We start from the raw sequence: 19,374 nt of genomic DNA on the forward strand, positions 1-19,374 counted from the left end.
GAGTGTGAGTGTCTGCCTTTTTGGCTCTCTCACTATCAAGAGTATATGTCTCCCACTCAAGAGTGTGTGTTTGTGTCGCTCTCAAATGTGTTTGTGTGTTTTGCGATGTCTGATTGGCTAATCGCATACCACACATTCATGAGATAGTTCTGTGGTGGTTTGTCACCATACTGTCAAATGGTGGCTCTTCTTTCATCAGGCTTTAGAGTTTCCCTTATTGTTCAGGTTTTATTGTCTAACAGCGCTTACAGATTTTAATTAATCAAATATTTTCTAATATTCTTTGCTCGATTGAGCCTGATAGGTGCAAAATGGAAAACCCCGCCCACCTGGCTCTTCAGGAAATCTAATGCAAACGATCAATGTATCTTAAAGATTTCTAATCATATTTAAACCCAGATCTGATTATCATTCTAAACCCAGATCTGATTATCATTCTAAACCCAGATCTGATTATCATTCTAAACCCAGATCTGATTATCATTCTAAACCCAGATCTGATTATCATTCTAAACCCAGATCTGATTATCATTCTAAACCCAGATCTGATTATCATTCTAAACCCAGATCTGATTATCATTCTAAACCCAGATCTGATTATCATTCTAAACCCAGATCTGATTATCATTCTAAACCCAGATCTGATTATCATTCTAAACCCAGATCTGATTATCATTCTAAACCCAGATCTGATTATCATTCTAAACCCAGATCTGATTATCATTCTAAATCCAGATCTGATTATCATTCTAAACCCAGATCTGATTATCATTATAAACCCAGATCTAATTATCATTCTAAACCCAGATCTGATTATCATTCTAAACCCAGATCTGATTATCATTCTAAACCCAGATCTGATTATCATTCTAAACCCAGATCTGATTATCATTCTAAACCCAGATCTGATTATCATTCTAAACCCAGATCTGATTATCATTCTAAACCCAGATCTGATTATCATTCTAAACCCAGATCTGATTATCATTCTAAATCCAGATCTGATTATCATTCTAAACCCAGATCTGATTATCATTCTAAACCCAGATCTGATTATCATTCTAAACCCAGATCTGATTATCATTCTAAACCCATATCTGATTATCAATCAAAACCCAGATCTGATTATCAATCTAAACCCAGATCTGATTATCATTATGTGTGTGTGTGTATTTGTCGAAACCCAGGTCTGATAAAAAAATACTCCTGGTCCTAATTGTTCGAACATTGTTTCCTGATTGGTCTATTCCCCCAGATGACCCTCTCCCGCCGTATGCCGGTTGGCTGATGAGCGTGTTGGAGACCAATCGGCCGCAGCCGTTGCCCATGCCAGTTAACGGAGGTTGCTGGGCGCCGCTGGTGGACTACCTTCCTGAAACCATCACACCTAGGGGACCACTACACAGGTAAACACACTACAATAAATATGATGAAAAACACTAGTCAACTACCTGCTTTTCCTGACTAAAACCACGAGGATAACAAGACGAGATGCCCTGGGGAAAAAAAAAACATTACTATTACAAATGACTTTTTATTTTAGTCTACGAAAGTGTGATGAGATGAGAACTCGGCGGCAGGGTAGCCTAGTGGTTAGAGCGTTGGACTAGTAACCGGAAGGTTGCAAGTTCAAACCCCGAGCTGACATGGTACACATCTGTCGTTCTGCCCCTGAACAAGGCAGTTAACCCACTGTTCCCAGGCCGTCATTGAAAATAAGAATTTGTTCTTAACTGACTTGCCTAGTTAAATAAAGGTAAAATAAAAAATGTGAGACTAATGGACATTTTATTTGACATGAAGCTCCTGCAGAATATTTTATGCAGTCCTCTCATTGGCAGAATTGTCATCTTTCATTTGAGCTGATCTGCGCGGCTCTCCCACACAGCTCCCAGGCGGTCTCTTCAGTCACTCGTCCATCTTTTGAACTGATGTGAAGCCGCTGGGAAACAATACTGTTTACAGATGTAGGATCTTAGTTTGATCACTCCTTTTGTTGCTGAGAATTTTCCTGCACAGTAGGAAATGGAAACTTGTAGTGTACTCAAAGTTTACATTTTTTTTTAAAACATGCTTCTAAAGTTTGTAATTTTCACTTTCATTTGCCCTAATGAAAATTGTATTATAATCCACATAATATTTCATAGTTCCTGTTGCTGCAGGATTATTTTTCTGCTGTAGCAAACTTTGTCATATAAAGATACTTAATCTATTTTTGCTTTGATCTCATCAGAAGCTCTATTTTCTAACACTGTTATTCATTCATCTGTGTTGCGGTCCACAAATGCCATTTGTTGACTATTAGGAGTACAGTAATACTTCTGACATATCTGGAAAGCTCAAATTCGCCCCTTTTCAGGGAAACCAGTTATTTATGACCTTGACGGTTATGATGGGGAGAAAGTCAGAGCTGTAAATTGTTTAACCTGTAGCCAAGACTTTATGGTAGCCCTATATGGTTGACTAAGGCTAGCATTGGTTACAATATGCCACAATATCAATGTTGCCAGCTATGGTATATGAGGGGATAGTAGGCCTAGTTGGACATGGCTATCTGAATGAGTACAGTAGCATAGATATGACATTATTTAATAGAAAAGAATGCACTGACTATTATGTGACTAAAATGGTGTGACCAAGGGAATGGAATCTATTATGTACAAGATGGAAGGTAAGTTAGAGGTGTGTATGAACTATTTAATAAAACAAAAGAAAACTACAATGACTAAAACTAGACTTAAATGACTGACTAAAACTAGACTTAAATGACTGACTAAAATAGGACTTAAATGACTGACTAAAATAGGACTTAAATTACTGACTAAAATAGGACTTAAATGACTGTGACTAAAACTAGACTTAAATGACTGTGACTAAAACTAGACTTAAATGACTGACTAAAATAGGACTTAAATGACTGACTAAAATAGGACTTAAATGACTGACTAAAATTAGACTTAAATGACTGACTAAAATAGGACTTATTTATAGGATGGAAGTAGGAGTAGGAAACAAAAATAACACTGACACACATGCACATCCAGTACACACACACACACACACACACACACACACACACACACACACACACACACACACACACACACACACACACACACACACACACACACACACACACACACACACACACACACACACACACACACACACACACACACACATATACACACACGCACAGAGGCACCTGCATACCTTTCCAGCCAAGAGGCTGCTAATCTGCTGATCCAGCTGCAGGACAGAATGTAGAGAATTTAGGTGGTTCCTAAATATAATTATCTCTGTCTCAGTAAGACAATATATTTATCTCTGTCTCAGTAAGACAATATAAAATGTATACTCTTGTGAATTCTATGGTTTTTACTAGATTACTTGTAGTTTTTCATGTTGTTTGTCTGTAATTTTTGTAATGACTCAGTGCTGCCTACCTTGGCCAGGATGCTCTTGAAAAAGAGATTTTACATCTCAATGAGCCCTTCCTGGTTAAATAAAGGTTAAAATAATAATAAAAAAATATTTATCTCTGTCAGAAAATATAATAATCTCTGTTTTAGTAAGATAATATTTATTTTACCAGGTAAATTGACTGAGAAAGAATTCTCATTTACAGCAGTGACCTGGGGAATAGTTACAGGGGATTAGTTACAGGGGATGAATGAGCCAATTGTAAACTGGGGATTATTAGGTGACCATGATGGTTTGAGGGCCAGATTGGGAATTTAGCCAGGACACTGGGGTTAACACTCCTACGATAAGTGCAATGGGATCTTTAATGACCTCAGAGGGTCAGGACACCCATCCTGAGGAAAGAGTGCCTCCTACTGTCCCATCCAAATGACAGCACCCTACACAGTGCATCACTGCCCTGGGGCATTGGGATATATATTTTTTTTTAGACCAGAGGAAAGAGTGCCTCCTACTGGCCCTCCAACACCACTTCCTGCAGCATCTGGTCTCCCATCCAGGGACTGACCAGGACCAACCCTGCTTGGCTTCAGAAGCAAGCCAGCAGTGGTATGCAGGGTGGTATGCTGCTGGCTTGCTGAGATAATATAATTATCTCTGTCTCAGTAAAACAATATAATCATCTCTGTCTCAGTAAGAAAATATAAACATCTCTGTCTCAGTAAGAAAATATAAACATCTCTGTCTCAGTAAAACAATATAATCATCTCTGTCTCAGTAAAACAATATAATCATCTCTGTCTCAGTAAGATAATATAAACATCTCTGTCTCAGTAAGAAAATATAAACATCTCTGTCTCAGTAAGATCAATATAAACATCTCTGTCTCAGTAAGATAATATAAACATCTCTGTCTCAGTAAGATAATATAAACATCTCTGTCTCAGTAAAACAATATAAACATCTCTGTCTCAGTAAGATAATATAAACATCTCTGTCTCAGTAAGATAATATAAACATCTCTGTCTCAGTAAAACAATATAAACATCTCTGTCTCAGTAAGATAATATAAACATCTCTGTCTCAGTAAGATAATATAAACATCTCTGTAAAAACAATATAATCATCTCTGTCTCAGTAAAACAATATAAACATCTCTGTCTCAGTAAGATAATATAAACATCTCTGTCTCAGTAAAACAATATAATCATCTCTGTCTCAGTAAGACAATATAAACATCTCTGTCTCAGTAAGATAATATAAACATCTCTGTCTCAGTAAGAAAATATAAACATCTCTGTAAAAACAATATAATAATCTCTGTCTCAGTAAGACAATATAAACATCTCTGTCTCAGTAAGATAATATAAACATCTCTGTCTCAGTAAGACAATATAAACATCTCTGTCTCAGTAAAACAACATAATAATCTCTGTCTCAGTAAGATAATATAATCATCTCTGTCTCAGTAAGAAAGAGATCAGAGATCAGAGATATCAATAGAGAGACATACAACGACACTGTCGATGAAAAACGTGTGTCTATTTAAAATGCTGTCTGTCAACTGTGTGCGTGTTCTTCTCTATGGTTGGACTGTATGACAATGTCATAAAATAAATTGTTTGGGAGAAAAAAAACGTTAAAAGTTCATGTTAATGTAGCATGTTTATATCAAGACCTCTATTTGTGTTCCAAAATGTGTTTTTTCAAATGTGCAGATACGTGCAAATTCCTTTTTCTCAATAAGACAATATAATCATCTCTGTCTCAATAAGACAATATAAACATCTCTGTCTCAGTAAAACAATATAAACATCTCTGTCTCAGTAAGACAATATAAACATCTCTGTCTCAGTAAAACAATATAAACATCTCTGTCTCAGTAAAACAATATAAACATCTCTGTCTCAGTAAGATAATATAATCATCTCTGTCTCAGTAAGATAATATAATCATCTCTGTCTCAGTAAGAAAATATAAACATCTCTGTCTCAGTAAAACAATATAACCATCTCTGTCTCAGTAAGACAATATAAACATCTCTGTCTCAGTAAGATAATATAAACATCTCTGTCTCAGTAAAACAATATAAACATCTCTGTCTCAGTAAGAAAATATAAACATCTCTGTCTCAGTAAAACAATATAACCATCTCTGTCTCAGTAAGACAATATAAACATCTCTGTCTCAGTAAGATAATATAAACATCTCTGTCTCAGTAAAACAATATAAACATCTCTGTATGAAATGTGCAGATACTTGCAAATTCCTTTTTCTCAATAAGACAATATAAACATCTCTGTCTCAGTAAAACAATATAAACATCTCTGTCTCAGTAAGACAATATAAACATCTCTGTCTCAGTAAAACAATATAAACATCTCTGTCTCAGTAAAACAATATAAACATCTCTGTCTCAGTAAGACAATATAAACATCTCTGTCTCAGTAAGACGATATAAACATCTCTGTCTGAAATGTGCAGATACTTGCAAATTCCTTTTTCTCAATAAGACAATATAAACATCTCTGTCTCAGTAAAACGATATAAACATCTCTGTCTGAAATGTGCAGATACTTGCAAATTCCTTTTTCTCAATAAGACAATACAAAACATCTCTGTCTCAGTAAGACGATATAAACATCTCTGTCTGAAATGTGCAGATACTTGCAAATTCCTTTTTATTCCCTTTGTTCATTTGTACAGGTTAACTAACTCAATCATGTGTTGTGTTGTGCGTTCTCTCAGGTGTAACATAGCAGTGATCTTCATGACAGAGATGGTGGTGGACCACAGTGTGAGAGAGGACTGGGCCCTTCACCTTCCACTACTGCTGCACGCCCTCTTCTTAGGTACAGTACCTTCTCTGTGTCTCTGTTTGTCTGTGTTTGGTCTCGCTCTCGTACGCACACATGCACAGACACACACACACACGCACGCACACACACACACGCACACACACACATGCGCGCGCACACACACACTGAGTGGCGCAGCGGTCTAAGGTACTGCATCTCAGTGCTAGAGGCGTCACTACAGACACCCTGGTTCGATTCCAGGCTGTATCACAACCGGACGTAATTGGGAGTCTCATAGGGCGGCGCACAATTGGCTCAGCATCGTCCGAGTTTGGCCGGTGTGTAGGCCGTCATTGTCAATAAGAATTTGTTCTTCACTGACTTGCCTAGTTAAATAAAGGTTCAATTCAAAAATACAAAATAATAATAATTCATCCAAATGTGTTGATGATGGACTGCATGGGCCTGTGTGTGTGAGGTGTATTTGTGGGCCTCTGTGTGTGTAGTAGTGTGCATTTCTCCTTTGCCAAGATAATCCATCCACCTGACAGGTGTGGCTTGATTAAACAGCATGATCATTACACATGTGCGCCTTGTGTCGGGGACAATAAAAGACCACTCTAAAATGTGCAGTATTGTCACACAACGCAATGCCACAGATGTCTCAGGTTTTGAAGAAGCGTGCAATTGGCATGCTGACATCAGAAATGTCCACCAGAGCTGTTGCCAGAGAATTTAATGTTCATTTCTCTGCCATAAGCCGCCTCCAACGTTGTTTTAGAGAATTTGATAATATGTGCAGCCGGCCTCACAACCGCAGACCACGTGTAACCATGACAACCCAGGACCTCCACATACAGCCTCTTCACCTGCGGGATTGTCTGAGACCAGACACCCAGACAGCTGATTAAATTGAATATTTCTGTCTGTAATAAAGCGCTTTTGTCGAGAAACACTCATCCTGATTGGCTGGGCCTGGCTTCCCGGTGGCTGCGCCCCTGCCCAGTCATTGGGAATTAATAGATTAGGGTTTAATGAATTTATTTCAGTTGACTGATTCCCTTGTTTGAACTGTTGCATGTTGCGTTTCATATTTTTGTCCAGTATAGTTCTATGATCTCACATGTCTATACTGAAGAGCTTCTTTGTGTCATGCATGGGGCCTTTACTGTTTCCTGTCCTGGATCCCTATAGGTCTGGACCCCTACAGGTCTGGACCCCAAAAAGGTCTGGACCCCAAAAGGCCTGGACCCCAAAAGGTCTGGACCCCTACAGGTCTAACGTTGTCTCTATTCTCCAGGTCTGGACCCCTAAAGGTCTAATGTTGTCTCTATTCTCCAGGTCTGGACCCCTACAGGTCTAATGTTGTCTCTATTCTCCAGGTCTGGACCCCTACAGGTTTAATGTTGTCTCTATTATCCAGGTCTGGACCACTACAGGTCTAACGTTCTCTCTATTCTCCAGGACTGGACCCCTACAGGTCTAACGTTCTCTCTATTCTCCAGGTCTAGACCACTACAGGTCTAATGTTCTCTCTATTCTCCAGGACTGGACCCCCAGGTCTAATGTTCTCCTTTTCTCCAGGTCTAGACCACTACAGGTCTAATGTTCTCTCTATTCTCCAGGACTGGACCCCTACAGGTCTAATGTTCTCTCTATTCTCCAGGTCTGGACCACTACAGGTCTAACGTTCTCTCTATTCTCCAGGTCTGGACCCCTACAGGTCTAACGTTCTCTCTATTCTCCAGGTCTGGACCACTACAGGTCTAACGTTCTCTCTATTCTCCAGGTCTGGACCCCTACAGGTCTAATGTTCTCTCTATTCTCCAGGTCTGGACCCCTACAGGTCTAACGTTGTCTCTATTCTCCAGGTCTGGACCCCTACAGGTCTAATGTTGTCTCTATTCTCCAGGTCTGGACCCCTACAGGTTTAATGTTGTCTCTATTATCCAGGTCTGGACCACTACAGGTCTAACGTTCTCTCTATTCTCCAGGACTGGACCCCTACAGGTCTAACGTTCTCTCTATTCTCCAGGTCTAGACCACTACAGGTCTAATGTTCTCTCTATTCTCCAGGACTGGACCCCTACAGGTCTAATGTTCTCTCTATTCTCCAGGACTGGACCACTACAGGTCTAACGTTCTCTCTATTCTCCAGGTCTGGACCCGTACAGGTCTAACGTTCTCTCTATTCTCCAGGTCTGGACCCCTACAGGTCTAATGTTCTCTCTATTCTCCAGGTCTGGACCACTACAGGCCAGAGGTGTTTGAACACAGCAAGCGTCTCCTCCTCCACCTCCTCATCGCTTTATCCTGCAACAACAACTTCCAGGTATTTCTATTTATTATGGATCCCCATTAGTTCCTGCCAAGGCAGCAGCTACTCTTCCTGGGGTTTATTATGGATCCCCATTAGTTCCTGCCAAGGCAGCAGCTACTCTTCCTGGGGTTTATTATGGATCCCCATTAGTTCCTGCCAAGGCAGCAGCTTCTCTTCCTGGGGTTTATTATGGATCCCCATTAGTTCCTGCCAAGGCAGCAGCTACTCTTCCTGGGGTTTATTATAGATCCCCATTACTTACTGCCAAGGCAGCAGCTACTCTTCCTGGGGTTTATTATGGATCCCCATTAGTTCCTGCCAAGGCAGCAGCTACCCTTCCTGGGGTTTATTATGGATCCCCATTAGTTCCTGCCAAGGCAGCAGCTACTCTTCCTGGGGTTTATTATGGATCCCCATTAGTTCCTGCCAAGGCAGCAGCTACTCTTCCTGGGGTTTATTATGGATCCCCATTAGTTCCTGCCAAGGCAGCAGCTACTCTTCCTGGGGTTTATTATAGATCCCCATTAGTTCCTGCCAAGGCAGCAGCTACTCTTCCTGGGGTTTATTATGGATCCCCATTAGTTCCTGCCAAGGCAGCAGCTACTCTTCCTGGGGTTTATTATAGATCCCCATTAGTTCCTGCCAAGGCAGCAGCGACTCTCCCTGGGGTTTATTATGGATCCCCATTAGTTCCTGCCAAGGCAGCAGCGACTCTCCCTGGGGTTTATTATGGATCCCCATTAGTTCCTGCCAAGGCAGCAGCTACTCTTCCTGGGGTTTATTATGGATCCCCATTAGTTCCTGCCAAGGCAGCAGCGACTCTCCCTGGGGTTTATTATGGATCCCCATTAGTTCCTGCCAAGGCAGCAGCGACTCTCCCTGGGGTTTATTATGGATCCCCATTAGTTCCTGCCAAGGCAGCAGCTACTCTTCCTGGGGTTTATTATAGATCCCCATTAGTTCCTGCCAAGGCAGCAGCGACTCTCCCTGGGGTTTATTATGGATCCCCATTAGTTCCTGCCAAGGCAGCAGCGACTCTTCCTGGGGTTTATTATGGATCCCCATTAGTTCCTGCCAAGACAGCAGCTACTTTTCCTGGGGTTTAGTATGGATCCCCATTAGTTCCAGCTTATCTTCCTGGGGTTTATTATGGATCCCCATTAGTTCCAGCTTATCTTCCTGGGGTCCAGCCAAATTAAGGCAGTTATACATAGTTTTTTAACATTACAATACATTCACTCTGAAATGTTGGGCCCAACGTAGCAAAACGTTTTCCAATGGGAAGCTTTGGCACAAGAGAGGAAGAAGACCAGCATGTTTTTATGGTTGTGTGTAAGACTGTCTGAGTGGTTGTGTGTTTTAGATTCATAGCGTGTGTGTGTGTGTGGGTAGTTGTGTGTGAGAAGTGATTTATTGTCTGTAAAACATGCTCCGTCCGTGTGTTTCCAGGTGATAGCCTCTGTGCTGCTGCTCACCAGAGAGATCAGTGACAACAAAACACTCACCATCAAATCCAGCTATCAGCCAGAGTACCAGTACTCAGGTAACACACACACACACACACACACACACACACACACACACACACACACACACACACACACACACACACACACACACACACACACACACACACACACACACACACACACAGACACTAGAGGTGTCAACAAAGACATTTGTGGTTAGAGAACGCAGTACTTCAGCATGTAGTAACAACTCTGTCCGTTCTGTTCAGAATCATCAGCAAGGATCCTATTTAACACTAACCAGTTTTGCCGGTACACCTGTTCATCTCTGCTGTTCACTTCCTGCTTCCTGTCAGGTGGTCCCGACTTCCTGCGGGAGTGGCAGGCGTCCCCGGTGGCTGACTCTGGCATGAGCTGCTCCTCCAACTCTTCTTCTGCCAGTCTTGGCGGCGGCAGCACGGGGGGCAGTGTGGGTAACCTGCCCATGGTAACCCCTGACGACCTGGAGGACCTAGAGGACACGGCCAGTGAGGCGGACAACAAGACCAACAAACTGATAGAGTTCCTAACTACCAGGTACACACAGACGCAGGCATGCACGCTCACACACACATAATGAGAGAGAGAGAGAGAGAGAGAGAGAGAGAGAGAGAGACACCCTCATACACACACACACACACAATCACAAACACTTAAGACTGAAACAATGCCGACATTTCAAGTCAAATCTAATTTTATTAGTCACATGTGGAATACAACAGGTGTAATAGACCCTACAGTGAAATGCTTAATTACGAGCCCCTCAACAGTGCCGTTTCAAAAAATATGGATAAGAATAAGAGATAAAGTCATTGAAGAGCAGCAGTAAAAATTAACAATATTTTCGAGGTAGAGGTCGACCGATTATGACTTTTCACCGATACCAATTATTGGAGGACAAAAAAAGCCTCTATCGATTAATCGGATGATTTTAAAAATGTATTTGTAATAATGACAATTACAACAATACTGAATGAACACTTATTTTAACTTAATATAATACGTCAATAAAATCAATTTAGCCTCAAATACACAATGAAACATGTTCAATTTGGTTTAAATATTGCAAAAACCAAGTGTTGTAGAAGAAAGTAAAAGTGCAATATGTGCCATGTAAGAAAGCTAACGTGTCAGTTCCTTGCTCAGAACATGAGAACATATGAAAGCTGGTGGTTCCTTTTAACATGAGTCTTCAATATTCCCAGGTAAGAAGTTTTAGGTTGTAGTTATTATAGGAATTATAGGACTATTTCTCTCTATACGATTTGTATTTCATATACCTTTGACTATTGGATGTTCTTATAGGCACTTTAGCATTGCCAGTGTAAGAGTATAGCTTCCGTCCCTCTCCTCACTCCTCCCTGGGCTCGAACCAGAAACACATCGACAACAGCCACCCTCAAAGCAGCGTTACCCTTGCAGAGCAAGGGAAACAACCACTCCAAGTCTGAGCGAGTGACATTTGAAACGCAATTAGCGCGCACCCAGCTAACTAGCTAGCCATTTCACATCGGTTACACCAGCCTAATCTCGTGAGTTGATAGGCTTGGAGTCATAAACAGCGCTGTGCTTGCGAAGAGCTGCTGGCAAAATGCACGAAAGTGCTGTTTGAATGAATGCTTACAAGCCTGGTGGTGCCTACCACCGCTCAGTCAGACTGCTCTATCAAATCATAGACTTAGTTATAACATAATAACACACAGAAATGCGAGCCTTAGGTCATTAATATGGTCCATTCCGGAAACTATCATCTCGAAAACAAGACGTTTATTCTCTCAATGAAATACGGAACCGTTCCGTATTTTATCTAACGGGTGGCATCCATCAGGATTTCTTTTAGCTAAATATGCAGGTTTGAAAATATATACTTCTGTGTATTGATTTTAAGAAAGGCATTGGTGTTTATGGTTCGGTACACGTTGGAGCATCGACAGTCCTTTTTCGCGAATGCGCACTGCATCGATTATATGCAACTCAGGACACGCTAGATAAACTAGTAATATCATCAACCATGTGTAGTTATAACTAGTAATTATGATTGATTAAGTTTAATGCTAGTTAGCAACTTACCTTGGCTTCTTACTGCATTCACGTAACAGGCGGGCTCCTTGTGAGGCAAGCCATAAAAGCCATAGTCTGGGTAGCCGTTTGACTAGATGTTCAGGAGTCTTATGGCTTTGGGGGTAGAAATTGTTTAGAAGCCTCTTGGACCTGGACTTGGCGCTCCGGTACTGAGGTCCTGGATGGAAGGAAGCTTGGCCCCAGTGATGTACTGGGCCGTTCGCACTACCCTCTGCAGTGCCTTGCAACCAGTCAGGACGCTCTCAATGGTGCAGCTGTAAAACCTTTTGAGGATCTCAGGATCAATGCCAAATCTTTTCAGTCTCCTGAAGGGGAATAGGTTTTGTCGTGCCCGCTTCACGACAGTCTTGGTGTGTTTGGACCATTCTAGTTTGTTGTTGATGTGGACACCAAGGAACTTGAAGCTCTCAACCTGCTCCACTACAGCCAAGTCGATGAGAATGGGGGCGTGCTCGGTCCTCTTTTTCCTGTAGTCCACAATCATCTCCTTAGTCTTGATCACGTTGAGGGAGAGGTTGTTGTCCTGGCACCACACTGCCAAGTCTCTGACCTCCTCCCTATAGGCTGTCTCATCGTTGTCGGTGATCAGTCCTACCACATTTGTGTCATCGGCAAATGTAATGATGGTGTTGGTGTCGTGCCTGGCCGTGCAGTCGTGAGTGAACAGGGAGTACAGGCGGGACTGAGCACGCACCCCTGAGGGGCCCCTGTTTTGAGGCTCAGCGTGGCAATTGTGTTGTTACCTACCCGTACCACCTGGGGGCGGCCCATTTGTGTATCTGTGAGAGTGTGTGCATATGGGGCAGTGGTTGTCGCCTGTGTGCAGTGTGTCCGTAGATGCATGTGTGTGTTTGTGTGTGTAACCTGTGTGTGGTGGTGTGATGGTGGTGGGTACACAGTGCCTGGAGTACTGTTCTCTCCATACTCAGAGCGTTTGGCCCGCTGTGGGTCCACGAAGACATCACTCCTAAGAACCCCAACTGTAAGAGCTCTGATCAGCTGTCCAACTTCCTCCGACACGTCATCTCTGTCTTCAAGGAGTCCAAGTCAGGTAACACACCAGCAGATAACTTTATTATTAATAACTTAAACCATATTTTTGATAAAATATATATTTTTTAAGCATTTTATTGTGTAATATCTCTAAATGTTGTCTGTCACTAGCTACACCATTTCACCAAGTAACATTCAGAGTGTTAATGTAGTTGGTGAATAAAGGTGATTCTAATACTTGTTTTATCACTAATTTGAAGCACTTTTGTTGTTCCTGAAGCCACATCACCTCTTATGGAGCTCATAGCCTGGTTCCTCTCTAGGTTTCTTCCTAGGTTTTGGCCTTTCTAGGGAGTTTTTCCTAGCCACCATGCTTCTACACCTGCATTGCTTGTTGTTTGGGGTTTTAGGTTGGGTTTCTGTATAGTACTTTATGATATCAGCTGATGTAAGAAGGGCTTTATAAATACATTTAATTTATTGATATGATGTCATACAAGAGACCTGTGCCCAGATTCACAAAACCTTCTTAAGAAGCAATATAGACTTAAGAAGAAAGTTAAACAAAGTTGCTATTCTTCAAAAAGGTTATTGGAAATGTTCTTGCGCTATTTCTTATGTTTCTCCTTAAGCAAAAAGTTAAGAAGAAATTTGATTCTTAAATAAAGTTATTGGATTTGTTCTGAATTCCAAGATAGCTAAACCCTCGTCTTAAACTCAGTGAGAGAAACATCTCATGAAAGCAATTGAAACTGTTTAATTCACTCACAAACTTCATCTGAAAGTTTCAGTACTGATTATTTTAAACCAAAGAACATGTTGAAGAACAGTAATCTCAGTAGGAAATATGCTAACCTGATTACCGTTGTTAGCTAGATAGCTAGCTAAACCGGTTGCCTAGCAACAAACATTTTAAGAAGTTTTGTATGAAGATATTTGAGGAGTTCGTAAGATAATTATTAAATCTTAAGATATTGTTGAGGAATTGTGCTTACGAACTATCTTATGAACTTCTTATTTTATTTTTATTAAGAAAGTGTTTTGTGAATCTGGGCCCAGGAAATGGAGTTATTTACAAGTTCCTGGAGTATCTGGAGAATCATGACATCTTTTCTAATTATTTTTTTCTATTGGTCAGATTTCCACCTTGAACAGCAGTTGAGTGATGTAGCGTTGCAGACCGCTCTGTGCAGCTCGTCTCGTCACTACGCTGGGCGGAGCTTCCAGATATTCAGAGCTCTCAAACAGCCAATCAACGCTCACGCTGTATCCGACCTGCTCTCACGATTGGTAGAGGTGGTGGGAGAGCACGGGGACGAGGTGCAGGTACGTGTATCAGTGTGTGTTTGTACCTAACGTTAGTGTGTGTGTGTGTGTGTGTGTGTGTGTGTGTGTGTGTGTGTGTGTGTGTGTGTGTGTGTGTGTGTGTGTGTGTGTGTGTGTGTGTGTGTGTGTGTGTGTGTGTGTGTGTGTGTGTGTGTGTGTGTGTGTGTGTGCTCCAGGGCCATGTGATCAAGGTAACAAATCAAATGGTATTTGTCACATGCGCTAAATACAACAGGTGTTGGTAGACCTTACCGTGAAATGCTTACTTACAAGCCCTTAACCAACAGTGCAGTTCAAGAAATAGTACCTGTACTGAGACAATGTGGAGGCTATATACAGGGGGTACCTGTACTGAGTCAATGTGGAGGCTATATACAGGGGGTACCGGTACAGAGTCAATGTGTAGACTATATACAGGGGGTACCGGTACAGAGTCAATGTGTAGACTATATACAGGGGGGTACCGGTACAGAGTCAATGTGTAGACTATATACAGGGGGGTAAAGGTACCGAGTCAATGTGCAAGGGTACATATTAGTCGAGGTAATTTGTAAAGTGACTGTGCATAGATAATAAACAGTGAGTAGAAGCAGTGTAAAAACAAAGGTAACAGTCATGTCTGTGTTCCAGGGCTATGTGACGGAGCTAACAGTAATGTCTGTGTTCCAGGGCTATGTGATGGAGCTAACAGTAATGTCTGTGTTCCAGGGCTATGTGACGGAGCTAACAGTAATGTCTGTGTTCCAGGGCTATGTGATGGAGGTAACAGTAATGTCTGTGTTCCAGGGCTATGTGATGGAGGTAACAGTAATGTCTGTGTTCCAGGGCTATGTGACGGAGCTAACAGTAATGTCTGTGTTCCAGGGCTATGTGATGGAGCTAACAGTAATGTCTGTGTTCCAGGGCTATGTGACGGAGCTAACAGTAATGTCTGTGTTCCAGGGCTATGTGATGGAGCTAACAGTAATGTCTGTTCCAGGGCTATGTGATGGAGGTAACAGTAATGTCTGTGTTCCAGGGCTATGTGACGGAGCTAACAGTAATGTCTGTTTTCCAGGGCTATGTGATGGAGCTAACAGTAATGTCTGTGTTCCAGGGCTATGTGACGGAGCTAACAGTAATGTCTGTGTTCCAGGGCTATGTGATGGAGGTAACAGTAATGTCTGTGTTCCAGGGCTATGTGATGGAGGTAACAGTAATGTCTGTGTTCCAGGGCTATGTGACGGAGGTAACAGTAATGTCTGTGTTCCAGGGCTATGTGATGGAGGTAACAGTAATGTCTGTGTTCCAGGGCTATGTGATGGAGCTAACAGTAATGTCTGTGTTCCAGGGCTATGTGATGGAGCTAACAGTAATGTCTGTGTTCCAGGGCTATGTGATGGAGCTAACAGTAATGTCTGTGTTCCAGGGCTATGTGATGGAGCTAACAGTAATGTCTGTGTTCCAGGGCTATGTGATGGAGCTAACAGTAATGTCTGTGTTCCAGGGCTATGTGATGGAGGTGTTGCTGACTCTAGAATCCGTGGTGGTGAACCTGGCTGAGTGTCTGAAGAACAGTGATCTGATGGCTGCTCTGACCAGGTAGGAGTTCTATTTCACCTGTCTACATTTTCATCTGTTATGCAGATGTCTTGACTTTATGTTACAGTCTTTATGTTACAGTCTTTATGTTAGTCTTTATGTTACAGTCTTTATGTTAGTCTTTATGTTACAGTCTTTATGTTGTCTTTGACCAGTCTTTATGTTAGTTCTATTTCACCTGTCTTTATTTACATCTGTTATGTTAGATGTCTTGAGTCTTTATGTTACAGTCTTTATGTTACAGTCTTTATGTTAGTCTTTATGTTACAGTCTTTATGTTACAGTCTTTATGTTAGTCTTTATGTTACAGTCTTTATGTTACAGTCTTTATGTTACAGTCTTTATGTTACAGTCTTTATGTTAGTCTTTATGTTACAGTCTTTATGTTACAGTCTTTATGTTACAGTCTTTATGTTACAGTCTTTATGTTACAGTCTTTATGTTAGTCTTTATGTTACAGTCTTTATGTTACAGTCTTTATGTTACAGTCTTTATGTTACAGTCTTTATGTTACAGTCTTTATGTTAGTCTTTATGTTACAGTCTTTATGTTAGTCTTTATGTTACAGTCTTTATGTTACAGTCTTTATGTTAGTCTTTATGTTACAGTCTTTATGTTACAGTCTTTATGTTACAGTCTTTATGTTACAGTCTTTATGTTAGTCTTTATGTTACAGTCTTTATTTTAGTCTTTATGTTACAGTCTTTGTGTTAGTCTTTATGTTACAGTCTTTATGTTACAGTCTTTATTTTAGTCTTTATGTTACAGTCTTTATGTCACAGTCTTTATTTTAGTCTTTATGTTACAGTCTTTATGTTAGTCTTTATGTTACAGTCTTTATGTTAGTCTTTATGTTACAGTCTTTATGTTACAGTCTTTATGTTAGTCTTTATGTTACAGTCTTTATGTTACAGTCTTTATGTTACAGTCTTTATGTTACAGTCTTTATATTACAGTCTTTATGTTACAGTCTTTATGTTACAGTCTTTATGTTGGTCTTTATGTTACAGTCTTTATGTTACAGTCTTTATGTTAGTCTTTATGTTAGTCTTTATGTTACAGTCTTTATGTTACAGTCTTTATGTTACAGTCTTTATGTTAGTCTTTATGTTACAGTCTTTATGTTAGTCTTTATGTTACAGTCTTTATGTTACAGTCTTTATGTTACAGTCTTTATGTTAGTCTTTATGTTAGTCTTTATGTTACAGTCTTTATGTTAGTCTTTATGTTACAGTCTTTATGTTACAGTCTTTATGTTAGTCTTTATGTTACAGTCTTTATGTTACAGTCTTTATGTTACAGTCTTTATGTTAGTCTTTATGTTACAGTCTTTATGTTACAGTCTTTATGTTAGTCTTTATGTTACAGTCTTTATGTTACAGTCTTTATGTTACAGTCTTTATGTTAGTCTTTATGTTAGTCTTTATGTTACAGTCTTTATGTTACAGTCTTTATGTTACAGTCTTTATGTTACAGTCTTTATGTTAGTCTTTATGTTACAGTCTTTATGTTACAGTCTTTATGTTACAGTCTTTATGTTAGTCTTTATGTTACAGTCTTTATGTTAGTCTTTATGTTACAGTCTTTATGTTAGTCTTTATGTTACAGTCTTTATGTTACAGTCTTTATGTTAGTCTTTATGTTACAGTCTTTATGTTACAGTCTTTATGTTACAGTCTTTATGTTAGTCTTTATGTTAGTCTTTATGTTACAGTCTTTATGTTAGTCTTTATGTTAGTATTTATGTTACAGTCTTTATGTTAGTCTTTATGTTACAGTCTTTATGTTACAGTCTTTATGTTAGTCTTTATGTTACAGTCTTTATGTTAGTATTTATGTTACAGTCTTTATGTTAGTCTTTATGTTACAGTCTTTATGTTACAGTCTTTATCTGAATCAGCATAGGAAAGAGCCTACTTAGACAGTTGGTTTAGTTAACAGTATGGTCAACTATTTACTCTAGCTTTGTTCTTTCTAACCCCTCTGTAGGACCTCCTCCCCAGACTTTTTGACCAATGAGAAGCTTGAGAAGCAGTTTAACAGGAAGAGCACTGGCCAGCTCAACCTGCCGGGGGTGGGGCTTAGCGGCCTCTCAGCCGAACGCAGCCGACACCAGCGGTCCTATTCTGTACCCAAAAAGTTTGGTGAGAGCGGCAACCAATCACACGATCCGCCTCGCAGCGCTACCCTTGACCGCATCCAGGCCTGCACCAATCACGGCCTGGGCCGGCCCGGACGGAGTATACACGCCTCCTCGGCGTCGACTAATCGAATTGATCCTAGCGTGCTGTCTGATCCTGCCCACGTGTCCCATCCTTCGTCCCTATTGGCTACCGTGTTCTGGGTGGCGGTGTCACTCATGGAGTCAGATTTTGAGTTTGAGTATCAGATGTCCCTCAGGCTGGTACACAAGCTGCTGTCTAAGGTGGGTCGTGTAAACATGGTCCACAAGCTACTGTCTAAGGTGGGTCGTTTAAACATGGTCCACAAGCTGCTGTCTAAGGTGCTATGGGTTTTGTGATAGAAATGTAATGATAATGCAATGGCTTCATCCACAAGTTACTGCCAAAGGTTGATAATACATGTGATAAGAATGTACCCTGTACATACGTAGAGAACTCTGAAGTTAAACCGGAACTCCATTTCCCAGGTGCCCCTGGACCGGGCGGAGAACCGTGAGCGTTTGGAGAAGCTGCAGGCCCAGCTGAGATGGAGTGGTTTTTCTGGACTACAACAGCTGTTGTTAAAGGGCTTCACCTCCCAGACGACCTCTGACCTCACCCTGCAACTCTTCTGTCAGCTCACACCTGTCTCACGAGTCCCCGTGGTCGACACATCACAGGCTATAGGTAGGTATTGATTAGTCAGTCTGTCAATCAATCAATCTATTGATTAATCAAGGACCATAACGAAACAATCCCATTGGGTAAAAGATGTAGAGAGATACATGTAGGATGTACAGCTGGAGGCTAACACTTTGACATTTACCCTCTGTGACATTTACAAAAAAACAAGGGAGGAAGAAGAGGGAACCAATTACATCTGACATAACACACACTGAATGACCAGTATATCCCCTACCCTCCAGGTATAGACCAGTATAGCCCCCTACCCTCCAGGTATAGACCAGTATAGCCCCCTACCCTCCAGGTATAGACCAGTATAACCCTCTTCCCTCCAGGTATAGACCAGTATAACCCCCTACCCTCCAGGTATAGACCAGTATAACCCTCTACCCTCCAGATATAGACCAGTATAGCCCCCTACCCTCCAGGTATAGACCAGTATAACCCCCTACCCTCCAGGTATAGACCAGTATAACCCCCTACCCTCCAGATATAGA

At 41.0% G+C, this 19,374-nt stretch overlaps 1 protein-coding gene across 1 annotated transcript in view; it reads left to right on the forward strand.

The window, feature by feature from the left end:
* The window catches only part of LOC118379798 (protein furry homolog), a 189,981-nt gene that overhangs the window by 133,481 nt on the left and 37,126 nt on the right, over positions 1 to 19,374 (forward strand). The window contains 10 exon segments of the mRNA XM_052521747.1: positions 1,256 to 1,406; positions 6,172 to 6,275; positions 8,462 to 8,553; positions 9,991 to 10,084; positions 10,367 to 10,586; positions 13,061 to 13,182; positions 14,263 to 14,450; positions 15,937 to 16,031; positions 18,021 to 18,456; positions 18,682 to 18,880. Coding sequence (XP_052377707.1) covers positions 1,256 to 1,406; positions 6,172 to 6,275; positions 8,462 to 8,553; positions 9,991 to 10,084; positions 10,367 to 10,586; positions 13,061 to 13,182; positions 14,263 to 14,450; positions 15,937 to 16,031; positions 18,021 to 18,456; positions 18,682 to 18,880 — 1,701 coding nt within the window.

The sequence above is a fragment of the Oncorhynchus keta genome, chromosome 6, assembly GCF_023373465.1.
Source record: "Oncorhynchus keta strain PuntledgeMale-10-30-2019 chromosome 6, Oket_V2, whole genome shotgun sequence".
Lineage (NCBI taxonomy): Eukaryota > Metazoa > Chordata > Actinopteri > Salmoniformes > Salmonidae > Oncorhynchus > Oncorhynchus keta.